Genomic DNA, 10,482 nt, shown 5'->3' with positions numbered 1-10,482 from the left:
GAGGAGGAGGGATGGGGTGGGTGGGCTCAGTGCTCACATTCCCACCTCACCTTTTGAGCAGTTCTATGTCTTCAGATTTTTTCAAAGGATTTGAAGGCTAAAAGTAATTTGAAAAACACCATTAAATGGCATTCTGGAGTCCTTCCAACACTACTGTTGAACCCACTCTTGTGTGGTGAAGGCCAGGGCTTCATTTCTGTCTGGACACGCCCTCAGAACCCTCCCCCTCTGCTGTGCACTGCTGATCTCTCCACTATTTACACCAGGCGCTGGCAAACAAACAAACAAACAAACAAACAAAAATTTTCCTAAAGATCCAGATAGTCATGTTTTAGGCTTTGCGGTCCACATATGGCCTCTGTTTCAACCACTCAACTCTGCTCTTATAGTGAAAAAATAGCCACAGACCATACAGAATGAATGCATGTGGCTGCATGCCAATAAAACTTTCTTTACAATAACAGGTGGTGGGTGGGTATTATGTATGATTTCTGCACTATGATACTTTGACCTGACAGGTGAAGAAATTGAATCCCATGTAGGGGATTTGAGGAGTCAGGCTGGAACCCCTGTCTCCCAACATTGAGAGGGCTCCTCCACCCTACCCTGCTCACCTAGCAATGACTCTTGCTCTAAATTGAATCACGGGCATCTGGGGACGATGCCTGGACAAGACACATGTTCCACTTTTCTCTCTCAGGAGATCAGTTTTCCTCTAGGTTCTTAGAGGGCTATAAAAAGCCCCTCAGCTTGCCTTCTGTGTGGCATGCTGTTGGTAAATTCCCCAGAGCTGGAATGACTGCAATGTGGTGCCACATTCTGCCCCTGCCACAGCCTGACAGCTGTGCCAAGAAGAATCACGCCTGGCCAGCTCTGTACCTCTGCCGCCCACTCTGGGCGTGACTGGGATTCCCCAGATGGAATTTGAGGTGGAGGACAAGCCCTGCCTGGGCCTTCTGGGTCAGTTTCTTCATCGATCCCAGGAGCATGAGAGGTTCTTGAGTTCTAAACTCCAGAACTCTTGAGGGCTACAGTGGGGAAGGCAAGTCATTAAACTTCACATGGGCTACTTGGCAGGACCCTTCCACTGATGGAGGGTGTTTCCTGGAATGGTTACGATTCCCTTCCCCTTCTCTTCTCAGAATCCTTCCTGTCCCCACCTTGAATTTTTTACTTAGTTCTGTGGCTTACCTAGCTAATCTTTCATATAATAACTAACTTGGGGGTGAGGGGCTTCAAGGTTCATGGAGAAGCAGTGGACAGCAATGGAGGCAGGCGGGGCTGGGTAAATAAATGGACTTTTCTAAAATCCAGTTTCTTAATCTGTAAAATGGGAATAATGACAGTATTTACTTCAGGATTTGAGTCATGGTGAATGCTCAGTGGAAGTGGCGTTTTTTTTTTCTCTTTTTTTGGTATTGGGAATTGAATCCAGGAATGCTTTAACCTCTGAGCCACATCCTCAGCCCTTTTTATATTTTATTTAAAGACAGGGTCATGCTGAGTTGCTTAAGGCCTCGCTAAATTGCTTTGAAATCGTGATCCTCCTGCCCTGGCCTCCTCCACAGCTACTGGGATTACAGGCATGTGCTACTGTTCCTTGCCTGTAAGTAGCATTTGGCTATAAATGTTAAGTGTTTACTGTATGCTAGACACTGGAGGTATGATGCAGAAGACACCCCTAAACATCAGGATTCATATATACATAGAGGAAACATTTCAATAAATACATTCAAATCTTCTAAAAGCCCAGCCTGAGGAGAGGGCTGGGCAGAAGTGGGGATGTGACAGGAAGTTCCCACAGGGGAGTGATGTTGAGCTGGTCTCTCCCAGGAAGGGGAGGGAGTACTGCAATCATCTTTTAGAACTCAGTTTTTGCACGGGTCCAATGGGGGAGACTGTCTCTGTTCTCCATTTCATTGCCAGGGTTGAGGGAAGTCACAGAAGCAAAACCCAGGGCTGAAAGTCTCCAGAAAAGGACTGTGGTGGTCCATTCTTCTGATGATCCTCCCTATCCCATGAGTTCCTTCTTCCCCATAGAAACCCCTAGTAAAAGGCGGCTGAGAGTGTGTATGATTACCATGGACAGACGTGGCTCAGCATCTGCAGGAAATCCTCAGCATCCCTGAGGCTAGGCTGAAGTGCACACCACTGAGGAGGTCAAAATGCTTCTCGAAGTTCCAGGCTTTATGAAAGTATTAAGTGAGTGGCCAAACCAGGGCTAGGAGTGAGATTTTGGCTTCCATGTCCAGACCCATTTCTACCCTGGCACTTGTGCTGGGATATTTATTGGGGGTCAGAGTTCACATAACCTGAGAGTCTGTGGCAGAGGCCATCGGGTGAGTGAGGAAGGAGAAGCTTGAGGGGAACAGTGTATCTCAGGAGGTCCATTCTGCACAAAGATTTTTTTTTGGCAGGAGAAATATAAGGGGAGTTTTAACATAATGGGGCTTTAATAAAACATTTTGCATGACTTTTTGAAGAAAATGAGACATTTCGAGCTTTCGGAGAGGCTACTTTGAGTAACAGACCCAGATTCTAGAGTCCCGTTTAGTTGAAAAGTGTGAAAGGAGGAACTAGAATAGGCAACAGGGGATCCTGGAAGTGTTTGAGCTGGGTTAAGGATGGTGGTAAAAGCAGCGCCTAAGGACAGAGGCTGTCACCCTGGGAGAACAACAGAATCACCTAAGGCTTTGCAACAAAGGCAGATTTCTCAATCTCAACCCAGACCCACTGATCAGATCTCAGGTATTTCTTCAGGTGGCTCTACAGGGCATGATACTGAGGCCAGCTGGATTTGAGAACCACTTCTTCAGACAAATAGGGAATGGTCCTTAAGGCAGGCTGGAGAAGGCAAGAGTGGAAACAGGAAGCTCCTGCAGGAGGCAACAGGATATAGGAAGCCATCCAAGATCCATCTCCCAATAATAGTCAACAGGATTTGGGATTTAATTGTATAAAGGCAAAGGAAGTGATGGGTAGTGATAAAGTCCTACATTTGCTGTCTGTATGTTGGAAATCATTGAATTGGAGAATCCTGGGACGGAAAATGGCCACATCCAACTTCCACTCTGTGAACTGTATACTCTCAGTGTCATTTATCCATCATCTTGATGGACACTTCTTGTGCAGGTATTATGTGCTACCTATGGTACTGGGTGCTGGGAAAAGGGATGTAAACCAGGAAAGAAGAGCCCTGTCCTCACAGAGTTCCCATCAACAGCTAACTCAGGCCCACAGTCAACCAGAACTGTGAAAATGGCAACCAGTGAAGCACCGGGGGCTCCGAGCACCTGCAACAGGGAGATTAGAAAAATGCACCCTTGAGGAAGAAACGTTTTCGCAGAGAGTTAGGATTAGCAGGGGTGGCCCAGGTGAAGGCACAAAGTATTCAAGGCTGGAAGGACAAAGTCCAGTATGAGGACAGCACACAGCAAGAGGCAGGCAGGGCCAAGGGAGCAGAGAGCAGATGGTGCAGGCCTGGAGGGCCACCACAAGGGCTGTCACTTATATCTTACAAACAGTGACAACTGAAGGGTTGAAGCCTGATCCGATTGATAGTTTTAAATAACTAAATAACTTAAACGCATTAGACTTTCTTCTTCCCAAATTCCATCCTTGAACACAAATCATCACAAATTCCTTAAAAACTATGATACAGTCCGCATCTAAATAAAAGGGGAATGCTTGAGGGAGCACGTACCCTCCTAGAAGGCCTGTTCTCTACTGTGGACTAAAGGTTCAGGACCATAGAAACCTCTTGATTATTAAGTGACAGGAGTCCTTAATCTACATATTCATGTGGGTTCCCTGGGAGCCATTCTGTGGCTTCTCTGATCCAGGGTCACTCATGCTCTGCTTCCTTATGTCCCCGGGTGGCTCGGAGTCTATCTTTGAGCAGTTCTTTTCATTAGTGTGCTTCTCCTAGATTGAACCCAAATCAACTCCCGTTTAAGCTCTTGTAGGGCCTTCTGGGAAGCCTGCCTATTATCACTCCTACAGGACTGCTACTGGGAAACTGCACCCCTGTCCCACCTTCAAATTTGGTCTTGTTCACAAACACCCCCATTTCCTTCCATAGCTCCTCACGCGGCTGTTGTTAACAGAAAAAGAGAAACAGGAAGGGTCGTCTGATGTGGTGGTGAATAAGATAAGTTCAAAATTGGGTCACTGTGAGGTTGAGCTGACCTCTGAGTGGAAATGTACCACAGGCAGGAGGTGATGTAGGAAAGAAGCCCAATCATGGCTGTTAACGGGCATCCTTTCCATGGGCTTGGTTCTCTGCAGGAGAGAGACGAGAGAGAGCTGAGCTGGTGGGAGCAAGGGGGGAGAAGGCCTAGAGCATCACAGGAGATAGAATAAGAAGATAGAGACAGAGCAAGTGAGAAGGTACGGCAAGAGGGAGAAGATGGGAATTAACAGCCGGTAATCTGCTGCTGTGGGCCCGGTACTGGGTGCTCAGCAGATATCACTGCATGCTAGTCTCCCCATTTTGGGGTCATTCCTCCTACTTTATGATCTGAGGGAACCACTTAGTTATCCATCTTGCCTTAGAGAAGGAGAGGCCCAAAGGCTCTGAGCAGCTGTAACAGTGGGATCAGGTGGAAAGAAAGCCTGCTTCAGGAGAAAAAGTTTCCTGGAGGGATGGAGAGGTGGCTGTTTAACCTGGACTTATTTGACTCCAAAACCTGCGCAAAATAAGAGTGTATCAGAAAGGAGACGGAGCTACAGAGAAGTCCTGGAGATGGGATGTGGAAGAGGTGAAAGATGACACAAGAGGAAGAAGCCACCTGTGACCCTTCTAAGGGGCTTTCAGCCCAGGGTGTGATTGGAAGTGAGGCTGCAGGAGGTGAAGAGAGGTGTGGGAAGGAACAGGAGACTGCGAATGCCCAATATTTATTTGAGAAGTTTGGCCCGGAAAGGAAGGAAGACAGTGCTTAGGGGCCGGGGTGGTGTGTGTGTGTAAGGGAGGAGGGTATAAATGGCTTCACTTTTTTGTTCAATTGAATTTTTTTTTTTTTTTAAGTAAGAAGGGTATGAGAAGCTGGGGTGTGAGATGGCATCCAAAAGCAGGATTGTTTTTCTGGACCAAAAATGAGAATGGAGTAATGATAGGTTCTTGGCAGAGGGTGGGGAAGGAGGAACTTACTTGGCAAGTGGCTCACCCATGTGAAAAGGGGAGTTTGAAACTGATATTAGAGGGGGAGGCAGAAAAAAACCCTGACTAAAAGAGAAGCCAAACACCACAAGGGTCAATGGTGACAAGGAAATGGAAGCAGGGCCCAGTGACCAGCAGAGGCCTCTAATAGGGAGGGGAGTAAGGCTAAGTATTATGCCCCCACGGGACTCCTTTGCCTACTGCAGCATGCTGGTAACACCCGAGTGCTAGCCTATGTGCATTACTTTCTCATGGCATACCTGATGAAGATACTGAAGATCAGAGAAGTCAGATCTGTCAGATCTGTCCTAGATCAGATAGCTAGAAAATTGCAATCAGAACTGAAGCCCAGCTGGGTATGGTGGCAGCTCGGGAGGCTGAGGCAGGAGGATCTCCAGTTCAAAGCCAGCCTCAGCAAAAGTGAGGCACTAAGCAACTCAGTGAGACCCTGCCTCTAAATAAAATATAAAATAGGGCTGGGGATGTGGCTCAGTGGTTGAGTGCCCCTGAGTTNCTTTCCTTTAAAAAGGATCAGACTGATAGAAGGAGTAGGATGGGAACTTGGATGTCAGGTAAGTCTGTTTGGGAATCCATAGCTTTGGGGACAGAAGGCTGGAGGAGCAGCTCCACATGGGGTTAGCTATGAACTGCTCGGTCAATGTGGATGCTAAAGAGAAAATGTGGCCTTCCTAATGTGGATCTCAAAGCTGGCCCAACAGAGGCAAGACAGTCAGAATGGATTCTTCCATCATCTCTGGAGTAACAAGAATGTCATTCAGTGAAAAGCAGGGAATCAAATTATTTCTTGGATTGCCCTTTAGATAACACTATCTCCCAAAGCATATAGAACACAGCAGAAGAAACTCCCAGCGTGAAAAAGAACTGGGTGTGAAGTAGAAAGGGAAGTCAATCACATCCCATGAGCCAGAGAGATCAAACCTAATGTTGGGCATAAAGGAAGCAAATCTTAAAAATCACAGAAAATTTAGACCCAAGACTTTAAAGAGAAGATGGTTCAAGGACGGGAAAGTTTGAAAAAGCAAAACTGTAGTGACCTCACCATAATTAGTAGGTGTGAACAGGTAGAATAAGAGAAAATGGACATGCTGACATCTGCATCAATATTTTATCAGTCAGAAATGTCGGTTGGACAGTGATCTGATGATCAAGGTCAGAGATGGATTTCCAAGGGACAAGCACCATGGAGGAACTGCAGGACGCAAAGATGATGTGACATATTCCCTGTCTTTGTTTTGCACACAAAACTATCTAGCTCAGTGCTTACAACTGAGTAGAGAACCAAAAACGATCACCCTAATTGGATCAGCCTACAGAAGAAACAAAGGACATTTTATACAGCAGTTTTATTACATTGAGTCTGATTTTTAAAAATTACAGTTATTTTTTTGATACTAGAGATTGAACTCAGGGGCACTCAACCACTGAGCCACATCCCCAGCCCTATTTCATAATTTTATTTAGGGAAAGGGTCTCACTGAGTTGATTGATGCCTCACTTTTGTTGAGGCTGGTTTTGAACTCACAATCCTCCTGCCTCAGCCTCCTGAGCTGCTGGGATAAAAATTACAATTCTTACAACAGCCAACATTTTTTAAGTGGATCTCTTCCTATATATTGTCTGAAGTATTTTCCATGCATTTAATATTTGCAATCCCAAGAAATAAGTATTATCAGTATCCACATTTTATCTTCATTCGAGGATAGAAAGTTGGTTAACTTGTCCTGTGAAAGGTGGTGGCTCTGGTCATTGAGTTTACCTGTGTGCTACCTTCACCAATGGCTGATTCTCTTTGTATGGTAATCACGAATCAGGAAATCCTGCTGGGAGGAATTCCATTATATGTGGTTTCTATGTCTGTTACTGTATCACAGAAATCCTGCTTCAATCATGGGAAGCCACATATCCTGCAAGAAGAGAAATTCTTCCCAGGTTTGTTTCCATTCTCTAGCCACTTGACCTTGAAGCTGAGCTTTTATGCTATAATTGTGAAAAACATCTGCACAGTTTTGTTGAGGTGTGATGGCGGTCCCCTGGGCCTGGAGAAGTAAGTCTGACATCTAGGCTTATTCTAGGCTCTGGAGTTCATATGTTCAAGCTCTAACCCCCATGTGACCATATTTAAAAAGAGGGCCTTTAGGAAGTAATTAAGGTTAAATGAGGTGAGAAGGATGGGCCCTAATCTGGAGTCCTTGTAGGAAAACAAAGAGACAGTAGAAAAGAGGCCATATGTAGACGCAGTAAGAAGGTAGCTCTTCTGGCCAGGAAGAGAGGCCTCATCAGAAACTACCCTTACAGCTCCTAGATCTTAGATCTCCAGCATCTAGAACAGTGGGAAAATAAAATTCTTTTGACAAAGTCACCCAATCTGTGGAATTTTGCTATGGTAGTTGGAGATGACTGATATATGGGCTGAGCCTGCTTCTCTATGAGCTGGGATTAATGACAGTTCCTGCCCATAGCTTCTATCCTAAGGGTTGTTCTGAGAGAAATCATGTGAAAAGCTAAGCATGGAGCCTGGCACCCAGAAAGAGTTTAATGATTTCAGTGTTGTCATTGTTAATACTAACGTGTACTCCCTAATTCCTTGCATGTGACATTCCTACCTAGATATGATAGGAATGAGGTTAAAATGAGATCTCCTCTTAAACCTTCTCTAACAACAAGAAAGAGTGTACACCTACTTACCTGGGAACAGGGGCACCAAGGAAGGTGTGCTAAAACAATGTTTTAAAACTCATGCTCTAGCTTAAAAACACACAGATTTTGTATTCTAATTCATAAGACAGTCACATTTACCTGAATTGATTTTAATTCTTAAAATGTTTTCATAAAACTGATGGGAAGAATGGGAAGTTACACTCCATGTATGTATAATATGACAAAATACATTCTACTGTCATGTATATATATAAAGAACAAATAAAAATTTTTAAAAAATCCAATTATGGCTACCAACTGCTTGGTATCTACTGTGATTAAACAACAACAATAACAACAACAAAATCTGAGGTTTTAGACAGATAACCTGGTCTTGTGTGCCCTAGTCACACAACCACTTAAAGGTTGAGGCGCACTTTGCAAGCCATGAAGAAAGGTTCTGATGTAAGGATTTAGAAATATTCTTTAAAAAAATCACCATTACGACTAATCAACTGGAAATGCACTCTTAAGCATATCATCTTACTCAGGTTAGCAGCCTGAGCTGACCATGTGCCAGGCACCAGGTCAGCAGAGGGATCACAACAGAGCTATTCCCTGCCTTCTGGAAGCTCAGTTCTGGGCAGAGGAGGAAGACAGTGGAGGATTAACTCTACACTTTTTTTTTTTTTTTTAATTCTGGCAATGCTGGATATCCAGCCCAAGGCCTTGTGCATGCTGGCTAGGGCTTCCTTGATGAGTCCTGGACTCGCTCTATACAGCAAATAGCACATTACCCACGACAAGAACTGGGAAAGAGAAGGAAAGCAGACTAGACAGAGAAGGTCTGAGTCCACAAATGCTCTGAGCACCAAGGTATTTCGGAAGTCTGGCTTCCCAGTGAGCATCTTTGGAGGCAGCCTTCAGAAGGGGTGGCATTTAAAGCATTTAAAGCTTTGTGAATTATTGTCACCCTGTTTCCCTCAAGTCCGGGTAGGCCTACTTATGGATTTTTGTACTGGAGACCAGACAGTGGTATAGGAGAATGCTGGTGCTCTTTGTCTTGGTGGGGACAGCAGGGCTGAGGAATGGTGGGAGGTACTGCTTTTCTTCTTTCTGGTTTTCCTCCTCAGTGAGAGCATGAACCCTGGCTGAGAAGTTAGTTAACAGGTGAGAAATACCTTACAGATCATGGCCTTAGTTTGCAATGGAACTTCTCCCATTTCCTGCCTGCTCTGGGGGAGGGGAGGAGATAAAGCGAGGGTGGAAGGGTATTTTGTTTGGGGGAGGGGTGGTTGGGTCTACCGTGGCCCTCTGAGCCTGGCTTCACCTGAACTAGAGGTTATCCCCCACACCACACCTGCTCAGGCACTGAGTCCTTGTCCCTAGGACTTTTTAAGTGATTTCACCCTCCTGGTCACTCCTCAGCATAGTAAACAGGCAGATTGGGGGAAGGGTATAAAGTTATTGTGGGCAGGGGGGATTTTCCATTAATAATAATAATTTAAACAACAACTCTTCTCATGATGGCACATTTGCCAGTTTACCAAGTGCCTTCAAACCTGTGATCTCTTTGGATCCCAGAGGTGCCAGCTAGAACCCCTACTTTCTGATTTCAGCCTTTGGCACTGCCCCATGTCCAGACAAGCCACTTCTTTACAGACACTCTTTACAGGCACCCACTTGCCTATTGCAATGTTTACATCTTTACATAGGATGCGCGCTGCCCCCACCCCAACCTCCTTGAATGCCTCTCTCAATGCTCTAGACAATCCCAATTTCCGTAGTTCCTATCACTTCTATGAAACTGCTATCAAATACACGCAAGCATGCGCGCAGGCGCGCTCACAACAGCCCCTCCTTCCAAAGCCCTAGGAAGCTGCAAACTTTGTCTCCGGGGACTTCTCCCCAGGCGCACAGCAGGGGCTTCGCACGTCTCTGTGTTTGGGGAGCGTGATCTGTAAACCGTATTTTATTCTTCCTGCGTGGAGTGGGATGGGAGGAGCTCGCTGGCCTCAGGAATGTGCTGTTTATGAAGTTAGGAATTGGAGGGTATGGAGACTCCAATTTCACACACAGGAGTTGACTCAGCCCCAGGATAAGAGGGACTGACGCGCACTGGGCTGCTCTAGCTGCAGGAGGCACCTGTACACACCGCACCGCGCGCGTCTTCCAGTCCCCCACCCGCACCAGTCCTGTCGCTACTCAGCCCCCGCCCTACCGCCCACCTTTTTCCCGACTTAGAGCTCCCAGGTCCCCCTTTCCCGCCCCAAGCAGCAACAAGTGCGGGCGCCGCGGCTCCTCTTACCCCGGCCTCTGTCCATGGCGCCGCCNCGCGCCACGCCCTGCCTCCTGCACGCCCTTCGCGGCCCTTCCGCTGGCCTTGGAGGGCCCGCTTCCCGGTCCACACGCTTTGGTGCCAGTGCCCGCGTGGCCCCTCCAGGCTGGACCAGGGCGCTGCGGCAGTGCTCGCACTCCCCTAGCCATGGGGGGCTACCTCACGTGTCAGCCCGCTCCATCTTTGACGCAGACTGTTAGAACTTGTGTTTCTCTGATGGGAACGCAAAATTTCCATCAGAGAAACACAAGTTCTCAAATGCAAAACCTCTTTCCCTGAAGTTGTCACCCATTTCCTGGCTTTGGATTTATCTTCTCTATTCCAAGCG

The 10,482-nt window shown here is 46.5% G+C and overlaps 1 protein-coding gene across 2 annotated transcripts in view; it reads right to left on the bottom strand.

Annotated features, from left to right (window-relative positions):
- Nucleotides 1-10,159, bottom strand: part of Afap1l1 (actin filament associated protein 1 like 1) — a 58,833-nt gene extending 48,674 nt beyond the window's left edge. For both annotated transcript variants that reach the window (XM_015485996.2, XM_048811778.1), the window contains exon 1: nt 10,125-10,159. In XM_015485996.2, the coding sequence (XP_015341482.1) occupies nt 10,125-10,140 (16 nt within the window). In that variant the 5' untranslated portion in view covers nt 10,141-10,159. The remainder of the gene's footprint in view (nt 1-10,124) is intronic.
- Between the last annotated feature and the right edge of the window lie 323 nt (nt 10,160-10,482).

Source organism: Marmota marmota, unplaced genomic scaffold (assembly GCF_001458135.2).
Source record: "Marmota marmota marmota unplaced genomic scaffold, marMar, whole genome shotgun sequence".
NCBI classification, from domain to species: domain Eukaryota; kingdom Metazoa; phylum Chordata; class Mammalia; order Rodentia; family Sciuridae; genus Marmota; species Marmota marmota.
This window is presented reverse-complemented; position numbering and strand designations above follow the sequence as displayed.